The sequence below is a fragment of the Oenanthe melanoleuca genome, chromosome Z (assembly GCF_029582105.1).
Source record: "Oenanthe melanoleuca isolate GR-GAL-2019-014 chromosome Z, OMel1.0, whole genome shotgun sequence".
NCBI lineage: Eukaryota > Metazoa > Chordata > Aves > Passeriformes > Muscicapidae > Oenanthe > Oenanthe melanoleuca.
The window spans coordinates 33686006-33707153 of record NC_079362.1 but is presented as its reverse complement, the minus strand read 5'-3'; the positions used below and the strand labels follow the sequence as shown (position 1 = coordinate 33707153).

Here is a 21148-nt window from a genome sequence, read left to right as displayed (position 1 = left end):
AGCCTTCCTATCTGGGAATTTTAGTCTTACCTTTAGAGGCAGTAAGGAAAACTGTTTGCAATCTGCTACCAAGACACTGAGCTTGAGTTTGCATTGCCTGGACTAGGTGTAATTATTTGCAAATTTATTGAAATTTGTGATCCAAGTCAGAGTGGGGTGAAGGGGATGTGCTTCCAAAGCAGTAAGATATACCTGAGGGGAAAAGGAGTTATCCTTTCTATGTATACCACAGCCAAAGCATCTTCGTGACTAAATGTGAAGTGTGAAATTATCTCTGTGATGATCTCTATATACTTCCAGACTTTAAAGACTAGATATCTTTTAGTCTTTTCTTTTACTGGACACTTTACAGCAGGCTTTCCCTTTCCCCTTGTAGGCTAGAGTCAGAAAAAGAAATTTTTAAAAACCCAGAAAACAGTAACAAAAACTTTTGGCATTTCTTTTCCTGCCACAAGTGCCTTTTCCTCTTGTCTTGGGAAGTATTTTCTCTGTTGGCAGGATTGGTCAAGATTTTTGTAAATCCAGAGAGAAAATAAAAATCTATATTGCAACTCCTAATCCTCAAAAATGCTAAATATTTGCCACCTACCATCATCTTCAAAGAACTGCTGATGCTCAGCAAATTCTGCAAGTCCTGTTATTTTTTTTTCTCCTAGAGATGGAAACACAAATTTAGTTGCATGTGTATTCAAGAAGGGTAGAAAACAAGCTCTCTAAAGCAATCTGGTGATTCTCAGAATAAATTCACAAGAATGTAGCCTGAAATTCCCATGGGTACCAGGTTACTTTTAATTGTTGGGGCCTCTTGTAGTAGTTCCCATGGTGGATATTTTTCTTCTGTTATAGGTCATTTCCAGCAGTTTCTTACTTGGCACTCCGCTTATTCCTTCTGTAAGACAATAAACTTTGTTGACAAATAAGTCCAGTTTTGATTTCTCACTCTGGGTTGATTCTCTAAGTCCCTTCCCAGTTTATAATTCTGGTTTTCGGTTTGCACACTGGTATTTCTGTCCAAAGTAGCTTGTATTTGATTTTTCAGTGTAGTTAAAAGAAGCAGTACTTAGGAATCTAACCTTTAGGAATGTAACCTTTATACATTCATTTTATTTTAGTCTGACAGAGGTCTGGTATAATTTTTTTGCACTTTGAAGATTCACTTTGAGACCCAGTTGATTTTTTTCATTTAGTGTGAAATCTGCTAAGATCCCTATTTTTCAGAGTGGATGTTTTTTCACCTTCAGACATACCTCAGCTCATGGGAAACTCTGGGACCTAGAAGACTTAGGTCAGTCAGAGCGCGGTACTTCATATTTGCTGCCAGCCATATGCCCAGAATAAGGAAGGATATTTAGAGGGATGGCATTGGTTATTGTCCTATAAAAGCAAACTGCTGGTGGTGAGCAAGCAAACAAGCACTGGAGCCCACTTGCTGGCACATAAGCTAATGCATCTGTCAGTTGTTGAGCCACTGCTAACCACAATATGCTGGCTTGGAATATGTTGAATCCAGGTAAAAATGAAGTGGTAAAATTCACAGGTGTAAATTTCTGCTAGCTTTTTGACAGTTGAGGATTTGCCTTGTTATTACACAGCCTTGTAACTTCTAAAATGTTACGCTACACTTTTCACCTTGGTATTTCCTCCAGGAAGGTGTCATCACTTTATCAAGGCTCTGGTGATACGCTGTACAGAGTTTGCCTTTGCTCTGGCTAATGAGGTGCTTGGAACACCAGTTTAGTGAGAGTTTGCAAAGCTGCTTCTAGTTCCTAAATAAACTGTTGTTTTAGGGTAAAAAAGGGCTGCTGACTTTTCGCCTCTTCAGTTCCCAGCCTCCTCTGAAAATAAAACAAACAAAACAAAAATCCAGGAGCTGACAGAGACAGAAAAGAAAAAGTGGAGCAGCTGATCAGTTTGCTACAAAAGCGTCTCAGTATAGAGCTGTCAGCAGCTCAGCTTTTAAGCTGGCATCTGTTGGCACATCTCCATTAAAGTCAAAGCCATTTAGGTCAGGAAGGCTTGATTCACCAAAATCGAGGCGTCTCTGCAGCTCTGAGCTGGTCCCGAAGTGCAGCCTGCCGTCTCATCCATTAGCCATGACTGGCTGCTAGTCAAGCCCCTCTCCACATTATTGCTGGTTAAGCCTCTTCTTCCTCTGTGTGTGTGCTGGGATAGAGAGAGAAGCAGAACCTGGCAGCTGGCAGGACGGCATAGAGAGGCGTGCATGTCTTCAGACGTGATGCTGGAGCAGCGGTGAAGAACAGGGCACAGAGCATGCAGACTCCTTGCTAGCACAGCTGGGTGAGCTGTGGGTTGGTTAGTGGGTTTTTTCCTTGATTGTTTTTTCTTTATTAACTATTCTTTTTGAGGACAGGTGGTTCATTTTGCTGCATGGTTTCAATGTAAAGCTTCTGTATGATACCAGTGCCAGTGTTCAAGTGCTTAATCTGCATATTTGCAGGGAAGCCTGAACCCTAAAGTGTAGACACATGTATTTTTATGCATCTCTTTCACTGCTCCCTACCAGGGAGTTCCAGCTGGACCAGATGCTTGGTTAATACGCTCTTTCTGAGCCAGTCTCCCGACAGTTAAACCAAGCCCAAGCATGGTAGGGAAGTACTCTGCTGGCTTCCCGGTTTTGGTCCTATCCTGTAGGACCCCATGGAAGCCTTATAGGGAAGGAGTCATGTGGGTGCTGAACACAAGGATGGTGGCTCTTGACTCCTGGAGCAGCTGCACTCTGAGGGGAGAGCCTGAGGGTTCCTGAAATGTGTAGGGGCTGAATGTTTTCTGAGTAAAGTCACAGGTGTGCAGTGCATTTGTTGGGTCTGTTTTTTATTTTTATTGGGGCAGGTGGATCAGATCCTGAGTATGGGGCAATCCTAATGCTTTCAAGACACTAGTCAATGTGTCCATGCATGTGAGAAATATCCATTGCAAAGAGGAGCATTTGGGTACCCCATGTGGTGAGGCCAGGTTTTCGCTTTCTAGGCATGGTGACATGAATGTGGTGAGTGTCCCTTTGCAAGCCCTAACCCTTGCCATAGCGATCTATAAACCCTGAGGTCAAAATGGAATCAAACCTGAAGTATTTTTAGCAAGACGTTTGTACTTCAGGTGGCAGCAGGCCAGCATGTCTGTGTAATAAAGTACACGCTGTCTCGGAAGGGCTGCAATCCTGTCCCTGCATGTGGCAGGACTTCTTGTTCTAATGCTGTGATCCTGTAATGGCAATTGCATTTGCTGTATACAAGCCTGCAGAAATGATGTTTTCTGAATGTTTTAGCTGTTAGCTCCCCTTTTTACAATCAGTAGGAATTATTTTAATGAAAGAAAAAGACAAATGATTACAGGAAAGAAAAGGTTAATTTTGAACAGCAGTGTGCATTTCAGCCCCTGAAATTGACTTTGCATATGTATTTTATTGATAACTAATAGGGGATTACAGGGATTTTTACTTTTAGCTTTGCTCCTCTCCATGTGATGTGACAAGGTTGAGGTACTTTTTAAGAGATGCTTCATGGTTACTTTGGCTTGTGGACACTGTCCTCGCTTTGTATGTCCTGGCTGATGCTGTGCTTTTGAGACACCCACTGAATTGAGTTGCAGCAAAGTGCAGCTGTGTCAGTCCTCAAAGAGGGATCTACTTCAAAGCATGTCTTTGAAGAGAATCCATACGTGGGACTTCAAAGCTGATTAAACCATTTGGAGTAAAATAGCATACTGAGTCATCTGCTAGGAAAGGGCATTATTTTTATTTTTTTATTATTTTCCTCCCCTTCCTACAGTTGGAAGAGGCCTGGAGCTGAAAGTAACTGGCAAGGTAAATCACTGCTTGAAGTGCTTTTGTGCTCACTCTCTCTTGGCCTTAAAGAAGCTGGTTTGGAGCTGCAGCAAAGCTGCAGCACAGCCCTTCCCAGCACATTTGTGTGGTCGGGTCATTTGTAGCAGGAACTGAGTCATCATATCCCACTGCTGCTGGGATGTCTTCACTTTCTTCTGTTCCTTTCAGAGCTGGGCTGTTCAGGCACAACTTCTTAGGTCCTTTTAAACAAAATTCAGATTGTGGAACTGCTTATGTCTGGTCTGCTCTGAAATGTGAAAGGATATCATTCACTGAACAGCCACATCTCTCCGAAGGGTTGCAGACCAGGGATTTGTTTCCGCAAGGCAGGACGTGGCAGGTGGAACGGAGGCCTGGGGACAGACACCTGACTGTTTCTGCTTTGTCCCTGCCATTTTTCTGAGGGGCTGTTGAGCTAGTGTTAGAGCATGCTTTTCATGGACAGAGTTGATGGTTGTGGAGGGAATGCTGTCCTGTTTCAGAACCGGGAGGAGAAGGCTCAGAGTGAAAGCATTGAAAACAGCAGAGCACTGTCCTGCAGTGGGTGGTTATCAGCTTCAGTGTGGATCCTCAGTGAACGCTGTACCCCTGCTGAAAACATTCGTTCTGCCCCTAGCTTCAGCATGCCAGAGTGTCTCTCCACCCTTCCTTACTTTTAATCATTGCTGCGTTTTGCCCTGGTGGATTTTGCTGGAAAATGCCTGACACAGCCTGCCTTGGAGTAAAGCTGATGTTAAAGGCATGCACATTTATTTGAGAGAAAATGTCCTCTCTTGCCTAAAAGTCTATGAAAGTTCCAGCCATGTCTTAATCCAAGCTCCCCTTCAATTGATACAACCAGTGCACTCCCTCCAGATACGTATGCCAGATGAATTTATGTTTCTTGGGGAAGGAACATATGCATCCAGGGGAGTCCATGTGCCACAGAGTGTGTGCTGTGCATCAGTCTGGTAAAAGTGAAAGATAGTGGCAAGCTGAGATCACTGAAGTGGCTGCAATGAGGATAGCACTTAGGCTGAGTTTCATACCCTGCCACTCAGTGTCAACTCTGAACATCGCTTCTTTGTTAGCAGCTGGGCCATTTTCTCAGTTCTTTTACTCCATAAAGGAAAATGCTGATATGCATTTCTTCCTTGAGACAAAGCAGAGAGTTTTTTTCCCATGGATTTGCTACAAAATGAGGAGCAAACCAAGGTTTAAGGCATTATAAACTCACACTCAGGTGGAGGTTTCGTTTTGCAGCCTAGTTGGCTGTGAGGGTGGACCACTGAGATATGAGGTGCCTGTGTCATTATCATTATGTTATGGCCTTGCTGTGTTTTTTTTCCTGGAAATTGCAGTCATTCTTCAATCAAACATTGCTGTGTAGAGTTTCAGTTTTGGTGGTACCTGGAATGGGAGACAGGGACAGTAAGTGAATCTAGAACACTCTCAAACAGATCAAGTGTGCTAAGTGCGGAGCATGGCAAAATTGAGATAGCTTGCCATTGGGAGCTAAATTGCTGTAGAACTGGTCTACAATTAAATAAATGAAGAAAACAGTATAAAATGCCTAATAGTTATGGTGTATTACTAGTAAGCTGGAAAGAGCTTACAGTCTACAACTTAATGTTTTATCTGTGAGCATGGAGAGGTATCTACTGCTGTTAAAGAGTATTGTATTTACCACAGCAGCTGCTTATCAAATTCCTGTAATTTCTGCTGGATGTGGTGGTCACAGCCTCTGTGCACTCCATGTAGGTCTGGGGATGCTTTTACCAAAGGAGGAAGGATGCATCAGGAGTGCATTGCTGGGGACAGAAATATCAAGGTCTGTAGACCTGATTTCTGGCCATAGCTCATATGCTGTGACACTAGAGAGATCTGGAGTTTTTTTGTACCTTCTGTTTTCTGTGTTTTCTGATAGCAGAGATTAATGTAAGTGTCTCTGGATAAAAATCAGCAGCTATTGCTGGACAGGCAATTACCAGTAATATCATTACAATCTCTTTTGGCCTTGAATCTAGGATTAGGAGGAATATAATATATTAAATTTTTCAGCCTGTGTTTTTTAAGGGAGGTTTCTCATTTTTATGTGATAAAGAGTAAAGCTGCATGAAACATCCATGTCCAGCCTTGCTCTGTGTCACAAAGCCCTTTCTTGGCTCTGTTTTGATGGTAATGCTGCTAAGGATTCTTTATGTGTAGAAACTGTAGACTATAGAAGAGAGACCTGTTTTCAGCCTTGGTTGCTCTTAGCTCTTGATTAGAATTCATTGTAAACACTTTGCAGAGGGAGGCAAGCATTGCTGAGTTCAGCAGATTAGTAAACTGAGTCTCGGAAGGAAAATGATGCACCTGGAAAGCGCTGAAAGTAAGAAGAGACATCAGCCTTTTCCCTGAGTAACGCCACTTGGACCCTGCTAAAATATCCTGCCCTGAAGGCAGCTTGCACAGTAGCCATGCACAGGGCATCTGCATTTCCTAAGCTGCCAGTGATATGAGCAGAGTCTTCAAGCCACCTAAAGCAACTTGAGAACTGAAGTCTCACTTTACTAGTAAGAATATGTCATTTCCCCTGAACAAGAGGCTTACGTTACAGTCAACCTGTATTAATATGACATTAATTTGTATTAATTTTTATACTTTGTACTTTTGTATGAAGTAGAAAAAGTACTCATTTACTTTTTGTTTTAGGTACAAAAGGTACTTATTTAGCCCCGCTTCGTACTAAGTAATAAGTTAATCAACTGTCAGAATTAACTACTGGAATAGCAGAAGGAAGCACTGCTTATTCTTCGATGCGTATATGGGCACCCTCAGTCAGGATGAAGCTTTAAACTGGAGAAGTTGGAAGATAGGTATTCTTATGCAGCCCTGTTGACTAGTTTTGGCAAGCAGGGGAAAGAGCGCACGGTCCCTCTTGCTGGGTGTTCCTCCTTCACATCCCAGCCATGGCTCCAAGAGGCAAAGCAGAAGCTGGGAGCTGCTGTACTCTTAATTTCACTAAGTGGCAGATGCTGTCACTTCCTTTCTTTCTAAACTTTTGGTGGTTTGTGGTAATGTTGGTTCTTGTAGTGCACTGGTTCCTAGCAGGGTACAGATGTTTCTTGTCAGCTTTGGCCGTCTTTCAGGGCTGTAAATGCTACATTTAGTAAAGAGCAGTGGTGAAAGAGGGCTGTGATTTATAGTGAGGTGAGGCTCTGTGAGTTGGCATGGCTTTTGAAGTAGCATTTGTACGTGGGAGACTGTAGATGTGTTAGCTTACCTGGGTAAGCCTTGCTCTTGTCAATTGTTAGAGATGGGAATTTGGACCAAGTAGTGCCTGATTTGAATGGACAAGGTGTTGCTCAGGGCTTGTGTCAAGGTACTCTGTCATTTGCTTTCTTCACAAGTTCGGTATAGGCCAAATTTAGAGAATTTCAGACATTGGCTAGTCATTTTGGACAGAACTGAGGAGGCATTTTCCACAACAATTATGTCAGCAGGAGCTTTTTATCTTTTCTAGGATAACTGATGGCCAGTAATATTACAAGTTGTTGGAATTGTATTTACAGTATTAATTTCTTACTAGACATTGAGACTGACTCCCTTTTGTTATAGCACCATTTTATTTACACTGAAATAAATACAAACCAATGCAAATCCCTAGTTCTTGCAGGAACAGGCTAGATTCCTGTTTTCCCCAGATACTTGATAAAGAAGTTGTTCCCACAGGATGGATGTGTGATATTTCTGATGTTGTAGCAGCACTGAAAAGATGGAAACAGACATAAAATGAGAAAATCTCTGTTCTGTACATGTCCTCCTCTTAAACCATGGATGAGAAGAGAGATAGGAAGCAGGTGATGATTTTTGGTATGCAGAATACCAAATATTTTTATTTTAAGCTCTTCTTAAAGATGAAAATCGCATCTTTGAGGACTTAATAAGTGGCTAGCAGACATATGAGTAAATGGCTTGACAATTGTTACTGGAGCACAGCAATCAATTTTTTTTGACCATGGCTTGTCAAGTCTGAAAATTACAGTGGTGTGTGAAGCTGTGGTATGTTGTTTAAAGTGCTGTGTGTTCGAAGTAATCTTTAATTCATTCCACTCATGTCTGCCCTGTGCATGGCCCTTGCTGATCTTTCATTAGCCCTGTGTAAGTGTAGTAGAAAGAATTTCTATATAGTATAAAAAATATAGAAATAAAATAGAAATGCTGTCAAGTGCACACACACACACAAATACAGAACGGAGATTTTGCGAAACTTTTCATGCAGGTGTCAGAGAAAAGTTAGAAAGTTAAAAGCCTACTGTTGTGCAGGGGTGTGTATGTGAAGGTGTGGTTTTTGATGTGGCGGGCTCTTGCCTCTTTCATGGGAGAAGCAGAGCAGGCACACAGCTCAGCCAGAGCTTTCCTATGGTACTAGAGGTAGGAGAAATCTATAAGAGCGGGATTTATCTGAAGTGCCCTGGGGTTGCCATGCTGAGCATCTTGACTTTGAGCAGCTGGTGAGGGAAATAATTGCCACCATGAGGGAGGAGAAAGGAAGCAAGGAGTTCTCCAGGTTGGCATGGATGGTTTGTGTCTCTCATAGTCCAGACTGGGTTTCTTGCTCTGACCCTGCTTTTTCTAGCAGTGCCATCCCATGGGATGTCCGCTGCTCATGGGTGATGCGGAAGCCACTGAGAATTCTGGTGATATTATTTTAGATTTAAGGAATTATGTTGTTTCCAGGACAACTGGGGAAGAATATAGAAGGGACTTGTTCTGACTCAGCTTGGAGTAAGTGATCACCCTAGCTTAATCTCTGCATTTCCCCTGAAAAATGGTTAATTTCCTACTTGAAAAGAGGCCTCTTCAAGCCGAGCAACCAATTGGGTTAAATAATGCTAATGCAAAAAACGCTCAAGTGCAGTTGTAGGTTGATAATAGCAAAGAGCTCTCTCTGAAATGAGCCCAAGTTGAGGATACTTAGCACAGTCAGAAGGAAAGTCTGTATCTGGCTATCTGTTAAACACCCTTAACTTCTACTGACTGCTAAGTGAATGTCCCTGTTCTACTGTTCTTGTCAATTAAGTGGATTTTGTTACATTGTGTCATCTTGCCTCCATACAGTTAATTGCCTTCTATTCTAATAGAAAACTCTAATGTTGTTGTATTTTTATTCTTCCCACATTCTTTTCATCCCACAGCAATGTTGAGCTACAAAATATGGTGTTAGACCCCAGTGCAGCCATGGGGAGCAATGAACTTCAGGAGAAAGATGCCACCGGAGCCCCTGGCCATGATCTCAGCAATGGCAGCAGCAGCAATTTGGAAGCAGCCAGGCGCCTGGCTAAGCGCCTCTACCATCTGGACAGATTCAAACGCTCTGATGTGGCAAAACACTTGGGTAAAAAGTATGTGCTCATGTGAGGCCTTTGGCCACATTCTTATTTATGGTTCTGCAGGGATTCACTCTTGACTGATAACCTTTACTTGTTTCTTTGCTTTTCATTAGCAATGAATTCAGCAAGCTCGTGGCCGAAGAGTATCTTAAATTTTTTGACTTCACAGGCATGACGCTGGACTGTTCACTCAGGTACAACCATTTCTGAACTTTATTTTCTTATTTTAGTAAGTGCTGTTTGCAGTGTTGTCCTGATTTACATGGTCATCCTTTTGGGATGTATGAAGAGAGGACTGTGATGTATTTTGGGGACATGGTTTTCCTCTTCTCGTTGGCTTGGTATGCTGCAGTACTGCAGTGCTACTGGGGTGGTGGCCACGTAGAGAGGGAAACATTTGGGTGGCCCTGCTTAGGGATGGTCCTTGATACAGAGAAGCTGGAGAAAAGCGTCCAGTCACTGGCAAAACAGGGGACTTGTAGTTTGCCAGGTGCTAGTGAGCAATTACAGTGTTGCTCCCAGCCGATCTGCACAGACTTCCTGGCTGATGCCTTTTGGAATTCACCCTGCCTTGCTGCAGTACACTAAGACCAGGGTTTGCTGTGGCTCAGCAGCTCTCCTCTCTGTGTCTCCCTGAGAAATCCAGAAATGTGCCGAGCAGCAAAAGCTTCTAGGTGGAGAAAGCTGTAGTGAGTTTTGGTAACTGTCAGCGTGGGCGTTTGAAGACCCAGCCCTTCAATTTTCTTTCCTTTTTACATTGGAGTCAGACTTCAGAAATGTTTCTTTTCAGTGTTTTATTTCTCAGAAGTCATAACACCAAGTTTGTGTAGCAGTGGCCTGTTAGTGCAGTTGCTGGTGTTCTGGTGCTTATGGGGATTTAAATTAGTTTAACTCATTTGATGAGGTTACCTCAGTGGGAATTTTTTTTGGAATGAAAATCTGAGAGGTGTGCATGCACTTCTCACCCCCTTTGCAAATGCATTTCTGGGGGTCTGATGCCATGAGACCATAGCGGATCCAAGGCACCCACAAAGGCCTGCCTGCTGGAGGCGGTGGAAATGGAACATGCCTGCACAAGCATGAACTGCCTGGTCCTGAGGCAGGGGGAGTGGAGCCAAGCTGGAGTACCCACTCAGCATGGGGTGGGAGTGGCTGGGCAGTGGGAGATCTGCTGCTCCTTCCAGGTTTTAGCACCCCTGAAGTGTGATGCTAAATTTACCTTTCTTTTAAATTGTGAAATCCAATACATAATTGCTTTGTAGCACATGCTTAGGAGGTCTCTGCTCCCTGTAGATCTCCTGTTAATATTAATAGTTATGACCTTCTCTAAAATGTGCCCAGGCTCATGTAGAACTTAAACAAGCCAAGGGGTTGTTGGGGTTTTAAGAATAGCTTTAGTAATTGCCAGGAACATGCCCTAAGCATGCAGTAGCAGCTAGGGACAAAGAATCATCCCAAAGCCAGAGGAAACTGAGGCATGCTACCTCAGGCTTGGCACAGGGTGAGAGGTAACAATGCTGTTGTTGCTGGCTTGCTGACAAGCTGTGGTTTGTTGAGCATTTTGGAGGCAGCTGCTGAGATCCGTGCTGCCTCCTAGTTGTGGGGAGCTGTTGTGCAGCATCACTGACAAGTCTGAGACCTGTGAAGGGTTGTTCCTTCACTGTCCACTCCCTGAATCCATGTTGCCCATGCACTTCCTGAGTGGTTGCATCTCTTGCAACCTCTGCAGGACTACAGGAGGAGATGTGGTGGGGTGGCTGCTCCAGCTCCTCTCAGTGTCCATTCTGGAGTTCAGCCCTGGACACAGGGAGAGCAGACTTCAGGCTGCTCAGGGAACTAGTTAGTAAGGATTCCTGGGAAAATGCTTCTGAAGGTGCTGGGATCCATCAGCGCTGGTCACCACCTCCTACAGGCACAGAAGCAGGCAAATCCAAAATGTTGGAAGTCAAACAGACAAGGCAGAAGGCTAGCTTGAATAACCAAAGGTCTTCTGGAGCTAACACAAAAAATCCAGGGTATTTGGTTCCGTGGGGAAGTGGTCACAGCACCAAGCCTGAGAGAGTTCAAGAAAGGTTTGGACAGTGCTCTCAAGCACACGGCCGGATTCTTAGAGAGGTCCGGTGCAGAGCCAGGAGTTGGACTTTATGATCCTTGTTGGATGCCTTCCAGCTCAGTGTGTTCTATGTTCTCTGTTCTTCCTGGTGGGCAGCAACTCATCCGTGTGGCCCTTGGCTGCAGTGTTGTGCTCTGAGAGTGAGGAAACTGCCTTGTTTATTTACCAGTATTCTTTTATCAGTTGCTTTTCCAAGTAAGCTTCCAAGGGGGTAAATGTGCTGCAGAGGAGGAGATGGTGTAGGTCAGTGATGTCTGGCTTGAGTATTGCTGGAAAGAGCCCAGACTTGGGAAGAAGACAGAAAGATGGCTAATTCTCAAAATGTACCTCGGGAGCTGTTGTGAGTTTAGGAACGGTATTACCCACTTTAATGTTCCCACTGTAACACTCGAAACCATGCTCCACTAGTTCCCTTCCCCCTCCCCTTCTCCATGGGGCGTCTGGAGAAGAGAACTGGGGGCACGAAAGGCAAAGATGGAGGGTTGAGATAAGAATAATTTACTGTAAAAAGTAAATTAAACAAGAAAATGAAGGGTAGCAGTGACTATATTAATAACAGAGTGTACAGAAGAGGTGAGTGGTCCACCATGTGCAATACCTCGACTGCTCCACCATCCTATCTGACCAGAAGGAATGCCTCCCCTCACAACCCCTGCCATGACCTGAGGTGGTACAGAATAACATCAGGCTCCTAGATGTGTCCCTCCTGGCTACTGAGAAATTTAACTGTCCTGGCCAGAATCAATATTTTCCTCACCTTATCCTATACCATATATCATGTCTAGGTCTTACACCTTCCAGCTACATATATGTGTGTGTATAAATAAACACAAGCATTGGTATCATTTCCATAGTCAGTGGCTGTCCTTTCAAGATGTCTGTTGAGTTCATTTAGTCCATGTCTGTGGATTCTGTCTGTTCTAGATATCTTCCAGGGCAGAAGGGCTGCTGTGCTTTTGGCTGGTTGCAGTCCGCATCTGGAGCTCATGGCTGGTATTTCTGGAGCAGTCCATATTCATTCTCCATAGTAGCTATGGCATACAGTGGCAATGCCTTCAGCAAACAGCATTGTGCAATTGAGCATTACAGACCATTCTCACCCAAAAATTTAATCCCCTTGGGGTACATCTCATATTACCCTGTCCCTCTACATTACCCATCAAGTGTCCTCAGGTCCTTGAGCAAAACCAAGCCCATGGATGGATTTGCCTTTGCAAAAAGATAGAACCAATGCAGACCATGTTCCCTAAAACATTTCTTGTACATACCACATGGCCTTCATCCCCTATTACAGCATAGAAGTTTTGATTGGGCAGGACCAGCTTGAATGGTAGAGCCTCTTGTATTGCTAATGAAATGGCCTTTGCTAAAAGCAGATCCCCATGTTTGAAGGTGCCACCACAGTATTGCTTTCAATGTCATTTTGAACAGTCCACTGTTCAATTTTCTCAGCAGCTGGTGTATAATAGGTGTATAATACTCAATGCTGTGCTCTCTGGCTCATGTGTCTATGGGGCTCTTTTTGAAGTGAGTCCCATTAGTCCAGCTCAGTTCTTTCTGGGGTGGATTTCCACAGAAGTTGCATCTCAAGGCTCAGGATTGTGTTTTGAGCCCTGGTGTGAGGCACGGGGTGGGTTCGTCTCTAGTCAGCTAGTGGTTGTTTCCACCAGTGTCAGCATGTAGCGCTTGCTTTGGTGGGCTGCAGCCGTGGGGTGTGACTGATTTGCCAGGCTGCCCATGCTTGTGTTTCAGCCATCACCCATCACACCAGAGAGGCTTTACCTGCTTGGGCTGCTCCATGGCAGCTGTTTCACAGTCGTGGGTAACTGGGAGGTGGTGTCCACGGTTTAGTCCACCCCTTGGTCACAAGCCCACGTGTTTGTTGCATCTCTTCTCTAATGACCTGAGGCATCTTGAGCCCACTGAACCAAAGCAATTTGCTCTTAAATTGCCAGTCCAGATTAACTGGAGACACTTTAATCTTGGTGGCCTGATCCACCTCTCCATCATGGTGATGTTCTTCAGCAGCCTGACTCTTGGGCACGTGTGCTTCCCATGTTGTACTTCTACAGCCAGCTTCTCTGCCAGGGCAGCGAGTTCTTGCCACAGTTCATCAGCCCAGCTGGGTTTCCCCTCTACACTGCTGATTGGCTTTTTCTGTCAGTCCAGCCACCCCAACACAGCATTTGCCAGCATCCAGGAGTCAGCGTAGAGGTAGATTGCTGCCCATTCTCTCATTCAGTGATACCTAAAACATCTGGATGTCTTTCAGCTCTGCAGCCTGGCTTGATCCACCTTTTCCTTCAGTAGTTTCTGTGATTTGTCGTATAGGGCTCTCTGCAGCTGCTTTCCGTTTTTGATTGTCCCTGTGATACAAAAGGAAGAGAGTATATTCCTTTTCATTTTTAGGTAGCTTATTATATGGGGCCGCTGCAGCATGTGTCATCTTCTCCTCCTCCGATTGTGATGGTAGTCTGAAATTTTCACCTTCAGGCCTGTTAGTGATGACTTCCAAGACCCCTGGGCAATTGGGGTTTCCTATTCAAGCATGCTGTGTGGTCAGAGCAACCCAGTTTCTCCACAGTGGCATGGTGTGTTGCATGATGTTAAATATCCAGCCCAGTGCTGGCAGCTGGGGCATCAGGAGGAGCTGTGCTTTGGTGTCAGACACTTCTGAGGCATCCCCAACCCCTTCATAAGCTGCCAGTGTCTCTATTTCAGTGGGGGTGTAGCTGGCCTCCAATCCTTTTTATGTTGGAATGTTTGTATTCCCAGCTCCAAAACACCAGGGGTCGTTGTCTAGTCTCCATGTGTACCTTCTGCCAGCAACTCCAGGAAGGACCATTCTTCCCGGCTGCACTGTGGAGCATATTTTTACACCTTGTAGTGTCCTGACTAGTTACTGCATGAGCAACCTCCTGTGTAATTTGTTCAAAATCTCATTATTGTTCAGGACGCTGCTTGAAATCGTTCTTCTTTGTGATCATGTGATAGAGAGGTTTTACAATCTGACTGTAACCTGAGATATGCATCCTTCAAAAACCCACAGCACCTAGACAAACCTGTGTTTCCTTCTTGCTGGTTGGTGGGGACATAGCTGCTGTTGCTGGAATCTGATGACATCTATATTGGCATTTTACTCCTAAAAATGGAGTTTTCTGGGCAGGTCCCTTGACCTTACTTTGTTGTGCGGCAAAACCAGCCTTCAGGAGGATTTGGATTATCTTCTCACCTTTCTCAAAAACTCCTGCTGTGTTGCCCTGCGTGATCATGTTGTCAACATATTGGAAGCATTCTAGGACCTTACCCTTTTCCCCACTTCCTCTTCCAGTGCAGTTGGGATTAGTCCAAAATTAGCATAATTTGCATAATTAGCATAAATATTGGATATTTGTTTCTACCCCTGAGGGAGTTGGTTCCACGTGTATGTCACACCCATCTGGGTAAAAAACGGAGGCCTGCATCTTGCTGCTAAAGGAGTGGAGAAAAAACATGCTAGCAATGTTGATGGTGGCACCACTTGTCTGCTTGGGACTCCAGCTCGTACTGAAGTCTCAGCGTGTTGGGCATAGTGGCACTCAGTGGTGGTGTGACTTCATTCAGGCCACGATAGTCTGTTGGTCCCTGGGCTTGCACACTGATCATAAAGGACTGTTAAAGTATAAATGAATCTTGCTGACTCCTGGCTGTCCGGTTCATGGATTATCTCATGGATGAGGGTCAGAGATTCCCAGGTGATGCAGTATTGTCAATGCTGCAGTGTTGTGGTAGTGATTGTACCTGTTGTTCTTTGACCCTTAGCAGTCCCAAAACAGAGGGGTCCTCTGAGAGACCAGGGAAGATACTCAGCTGTCTCATTTCCTCTGTCTCCACAGCAGCTGTCCTAAAAGTCCTAACAATGCATTTTTGGATCCTTGGAATACCCTCTTTTGAGGTACCCTATGCCAAGGGTTCATGAGGCTTCTGGGCCAGTCACAGTGGGGTGTTTTTGCCATTCATTTCCAGTCATGCTCTCTCCACCTTCCAGTGCAGTCAGCTGTTGGGATCCCCTTGGCACCCCAGAAAGAGGTGCATTCTGTCCCCACATATCTTGATGGCATCAGAGTGCATTGTGTGCTGGTGTGAGCTAAAGCCTTACACTCCTGCATGTCTGGTGTGCCAGGGCACTGGATCCACACAGTCCAATAGACCTGATTGTCTCTTTCTTCTACCTGGCTAGGACTCTGTAGTTCTAGTAATAGTAAATGTTACTCACTTCTTGTAAATATGAGCTAGGGGTCCCTTCAAGAGGATCAGAAATAACATCAGCTCTTATATTAAAAATTAACTCTGTCCTAGCCACAACCAGGACAGGAGCACAAAGTAGGAAGGACAGAAAAACCCTATGAAGTGAGGATTCACTTGTATCTACTTGTGAATTGGAGTATTTGCAATACATTACGGGTGAAATTAAGTTATTACCAGGCAGATCACACTCTGTGTGGGTGTGAGATCATTGCAAGTACAGCTTGTCTCTGACCTTACATCAGAGAAAAAAACTAAAGTTTGTTTATCAAGATTAGATAGATGTGAATGTTACAGGAATATATTCCGTTCCTCTCAGATCTGGTGTTAGTTTCAGTCTCAGGGCATGTTTAAAAATTGTCTATTAGGCAGTCATTCTGTATGTCTTCTTACTTCAGATCCAGAAGTTTTGTGTTTTCAGTATTTCCTTAGAAGCATCCTGATAAATGAATGCAGAAGGTCATCTTTGGCTGTGAGACACATTTTTCTAGTAGGAAGAATAGCAATCTGGTTAAGAGGAGGGGTGTTCAAATAGGAGAATAGATGTGAAAGATGTGTGTCCTCCCCACCTCTCTGCACAGGCTTGCTTCCTATATCCAGTAAGTGTGACCAGATATGCACCAGTCCTGCACACTGGGCTGTCATGAGCAAGAACCTCAGGAGGGCCAAGTTACTCCTCCTCCTGTTGAAGCTCAGTGGAAGATGTTGCAAGTCTTCTGCCCTTTTGCTCAGATATTTTCTGCAGGTCAAGTAGTCACACTGCTCCCTGACTGATGTGGTGCTGGCCATTCTGAGCAGTGACGACACATTTGCTGTTAGATGTGAGTGCTGTGCACTTGCATGACTTCACCATCTGGAGGAGCTTCTCTGATTTAGAGAGCAGTACTAATGAAGTAAAGTTAAAAGGTGCAGGGATGATGGGCAACTAGAAGACAATGGGGAACATCCTGGATATCTTACCATGCATAAAAGACACATGTTCTAATTTATTGCCCAAAGAAAAGAAAATTAAAATTTAGAACAGCTCTTTCAAATGGTGAATTACTTATTATTTTGTATATTCTGTGGCTGAGACCAGTGGTAGTTGAAAGCTTCCTTCATTTACTGTAATGTTGGAGTTAACTGCACGTGGAATGATAGCCCAATTTCCTAGAAAGACTCCTTGGAACCAAATGTGTGCTTATGTACTTCTTGCTGTGATGTGTGCTTTGCTCTTTGCACTGTGTGAAACAAAAAGAGATTTATTACCTTAATTTCACCTTTTTTTCCACTGCTCTTTTAGGAGTTTCTTTAAGGCCTTTTCACTTATTGGAGAAACTCAGGAACGAGAGAGAGTTTTAATCCACTTCTCCAGCAGATACTACCAGTGCAACCCAAATGCCATTTCTTCTCAAGGTAACTTTGTTTTTGATACTGAGATCTTTGCTTGTTGCTGTCTTCCTTCCTTCTCACTTTCAATAGCACATACAGTGTATGCCTAGAAAATGAAGCTTGTAGTCACTGTACCACATTTTAGAGACTGTCTCTGGTAAGCATCGAAACCCTCAGCAAGAAGGATGTTTAGCATTCCTCAGTATTAATCCTCAGTTGTGGCACCTCCAGATGTGTCCTCACTTGTAGTTTCTGGTCACACTGGCGTCAGTGTGTGGGTCCTTGTACTCCAGCTGCACTCATGTGGACAAGAACAGGTCTCTTGTCAGGTGGAAGAGAGGCTGTTCACTTTCTGTGCTGCATTCATTGCTTGTGTCTGTGTGCACTGGCATCAGGCATGCCAGTTCTTGCCAGTTGTGGGGGTGAATCTTGGGTGCTGTATCCAGACCCTGGCATGGTTTCATCTTGACTAGCTAACATCAGAGTGCTTCTCCTTGCCAATGTTTTCAGTCAGTTTGGAAATAGATGATGGAAACAAACAAGCACATAGATCAAACCTGAGAAAACTGGTATTGCAGAAAAGGACAAACTGTCTGTTGGCATAACTGCTGTGTTCAGCCAGACAGGCTGGCAGAGCCTTGTAGCCTTGTGATTGCAGCACACGCTGATCACACACTGAAGGAGGAGGCTGAAAAAGAAGGCAATCATTGGTTTAGCTGCACCTTTTAATTTCGAGTGTAAGTGAGAAAGAGCTGCTAAACTTGGAGTACCACTGCACCTCCTTACCGCTTGCTTTGTGATCTGCCCGTGTTGCAGTGAGATGATGTTTGGGCAATTTGCTCCTCTTCAGCTTTGCTGGCGGTCTACTGGGGAGGGAAAGAGTTGGGACTAAGACGGGATCTGCTCCTGTGCTGTCTCTGTCCTCTGCCTTTTGCCTTTCTTATTTCAAGACACTGTAGGCAGTCATGCAGAAGGAGTGCATCATGTCCAGAGTGAAATAATGACTTACCTGATGATGTGGCTGCTTTATTCTAGTCCAGGGTGCAAGAGGGAAATTGCAAATTTGGACTCCGAGTAAGCATTTAAATCCTACACACTTTAACCTAGGTTCTTAGTACTATGTGCAGAATGGGCACCACAATATAAGAAAGATACAAAGCTATCAGAAAGTATACTGAAAAAGAATATAAAGATGGAGAAGGGTCTAGAGGGAAAGACAAATGAGGAGCAGTGAGATCACATAGTTTGCAGAGCCTGAAGGAGACTGAGGGGAGACCTCATTGCAGTCTACAGCTTCCTAACGAGGGGAGGAGGAGCGACAGGCGCTGATCTCTTCTCTGTGGTGCCAGTGACAGGAGCTGAGGGAGTGGCTTAAAGTTGTTTCAGCGGGGGTTTAGGTCGAACATTAGAAAGAGGTTCTTCTCCAGTGGGTGACTGGGCACTGGAACAGGCTCCACAGGGAAGTGGTCACAGCACCAACCTGACAGAGTTCAAGAAGTGTTTGGACAGTGCTCTCAAGCACATGTTGTGATTCTCAGGGATGTCCTGTGCAGAGCACAGAGGAGTTGTACTTAATGATCCTTGTAGGGTGCCTCCTAAACTTCTTACTTGGAAGTTTATTAAAAAATGGCTTAAAGTACTGGTACTTTATTCTGAGGTGGGCACAAAGAACTTGACAAAGGTTCTCAGAATATTCATAACCAAACTTTCCTAGCAAACCTTAGAAGTTCAGGAATTTGGCAAAATTTATAGCAAACATTCAATTAAAATAAAACATTTCACAGAGCATTGACTTACTCATCCAATCTTAATTACCCATTTTCAGAAAATGGAAATTAGAAGTAGAAAAGAAGAAAAATAGAAAAAAAGGCAAAAACCAAGATATAGCTACTGCCCTGGATCCCGATGGGGTTTCAGCTTCCCTAACATCTGAAGACAATAGAGACACAATCACATGTCCTGGGGTCTGCTCTGGTTTCTTGTAGCAAGCACCCCCTGGGTGGGCTTCTGGTCATCTGGCTACCCCAGATGGGGTTGACTGGGGCTCCAGGGCAGGGTGTGGGGCATTGCTTTCATAGTGCCAGTGATTGGTGCCAGTTCTGACCTTAGAGGCTCTGGGGAGTGCGGTGTGGAGCAGTGCACCATCCCATTTTCTGCAGAGCTGCTCCCCCTACACACACATTTCAGTTGCTTTGAGACAGTAATAATTTCCTTCAGTCTCTCAGTCCTCCAACTCTATTCTGTGGTTCTATGAATCTGCCTTATTGCTGAGGGCCCTGGCCGCAGGACCAGCTTAGAAACACCTGGAGTGCTCTCTACCTAACATGGAGCATAAATTACTGACTGTGCTTCTCCAAAATTAGGTCTAACTGAGCTCTGAATGAGGACTGAGCCAGAGGGGGAGAAAAACAGGATACCCTGCTGCCCCATTCTTTACACAAGAACGAGTGTATTTTACTTTTCCCTTTCTGCACTGAAGTAAGAAGATGTTCAGACCGTAATATTGGTATTAGCAAGCTAAGAGTGATAGCCTGATTTCCTGTCTTCTTGCCTCATCCAGGCTGCTACAAGACAGTTTTGACAGTTACTAAAATAAAAGAAAGACTTTTCTGGTCTGGTAGCTGTGTGATGACCTCATTGTTCATTTACTTAATTTTGTGTATTTCTTGATAAAACAGATTCTTATAAAGGGAACAGACTCAGTTAATCTACTAGTCTCAGTTTCAGCTTCTTAAAGGTCCAGATGTGGTTTTGCATGTAACTCTGGCTGTTTCTCTTTTTGCAGATGGAGTTCACTGTCTCACGTGTGCCATGATGCTGCTGAACACAGACCTGCATGGCCATGTGAGTATGCACAGCTATGTGTAGACTGCTCCTATCCACACCATGTTGGGAAGGGGTGGTCTTGTGGCAGTTCCTGTGCTGGTGGCATTCTTCTAAAGCCCCTGCAGACAGCAAACAGTGAGAAGGCTGTACTCCAAGGCTGTTGTTCTGGGCAGGCCTTTCCAGCATGCCTTGATCAGTCATGTGTAAGCTGGCATTGTGTCTGGTGTTGCCATAATGTCTGAACATACCACCTGTCCTCAGGCCTGTCATTCTGGTGCTTACCATCCTTCCTGCAGCAGGCCCTGACCAGGAAGCTGTGATTGGGATTGGCTTTCCCTTTACAGTATATACACACATGTGTGAAGGCAGAATAAAGATGTGAAGAACTGAGGTGAAGGGAGGTGAAGAAGTTTTGGGAAGGTCACAAAGGGAAGGTGATGTTTGCAGACATTCAATTGCAGGAGGCAGATATGATGAAAGCAGAGTTTTGCACAGATAAATGACAGGTGTACTCAGAGCCAAGAGAATGGAGTGGGGATGTGGGCATGCTGAGTGGGAGCCCTGTGTTCCTGCTGTGCACACCTCTCCCCACTGCCTGCCTGGGTGAAATAGTATTCTGGTTTGAGTTCTCTTAGTCAGCTGCTCCAGGGTGCCGGTAGCCTTAGGATGGGTATTTCAGCTATGCAAGGTATTCCCATGCTGATGGGAGGCTTCCTCTGCTCTGGAGTTAGGGTGGAGTGTGTAAAAACACAAGGAACATGGCATGACAGTGTGCAAAAGCAGTGAGTTCAGCCAAGCAACTCTGAAGTTTCTCTCTGGCCCTCCACTGCACTTGAAAGAGCTCTTCCAGGAGGGTGTCCCAAGGGAATTTTTACACATTAAGGGTGTTAAATTGGGCAGGAGGACGTGGAGGCATACTGGCTCTGTCTCAACAGTCTGCTTAACCTCTATGGGGCTGTAGGTAATAAAACCAAGACTTGAGTGTTCACAAGGAGTTCTGAGACCCACCTCCATTAATTTAATGCCTTTGTCAGAAGATTGTGGAAGCAGGAGGGGATAGGGAGTTGCAGAGAATTTTTTTCTCTGTAGGCTTAGCTTTACCTACTGAAGGATGTGTCAGTCACGTGTGAAATGAGGTGTACAGGAATGTGCCCCAGTTTGTTTCTTAGCATGCATGGCTTCTCTTGAGCACACCTGAGTCTTTCTGCCCAGGTATCCCACTCCCCAGAGTGGTGAGCAGCCTGAGGCTCCTGCTTTACAGCCTGCCTGGCCTCACAGTTCAGGGAGGGAGACCAAATAGTGATCATGCATCAGCCTGACAGCAATTCTCACTGCTCCCTGTGATGCTTTAGTGAG

At 44.6% G+C, this 21148-nt stretch overlaps 1 protein-coding gene across 4 annotated transcripts in view; it reads left to right on the top strand.

Annotated features, from left to right (window-relative positions):
- Positions 1–21148, top strand: part of PSD3 (pleckstrin and Sec7 domain containing 3) — a 113037-nt gene that overhangs the window by 32040 nt on the left and 59849 nt on the right. For all 4 annotated transcript variants that reach the window (XM_056513360.1, XM_056513363.1, XM_056513361.1 and 1 more), the window contains 4 exons: positions 9004–9210; positions 9312–9392; positions 16878–16990; positions 19752–19810. In XM_056513360.1, coding sequence (XP_056369335.1) covers positions 9004–9210; positions 9312–9392; positions 16878–16990; positions 19752–19810 — 460 coding nt within the window. The remainder of the gene's footprint in view (positions 1–9003; positions 9211–9311; positions 9393–16877; positions 16991–19751; positions 19811–21148) is intronic.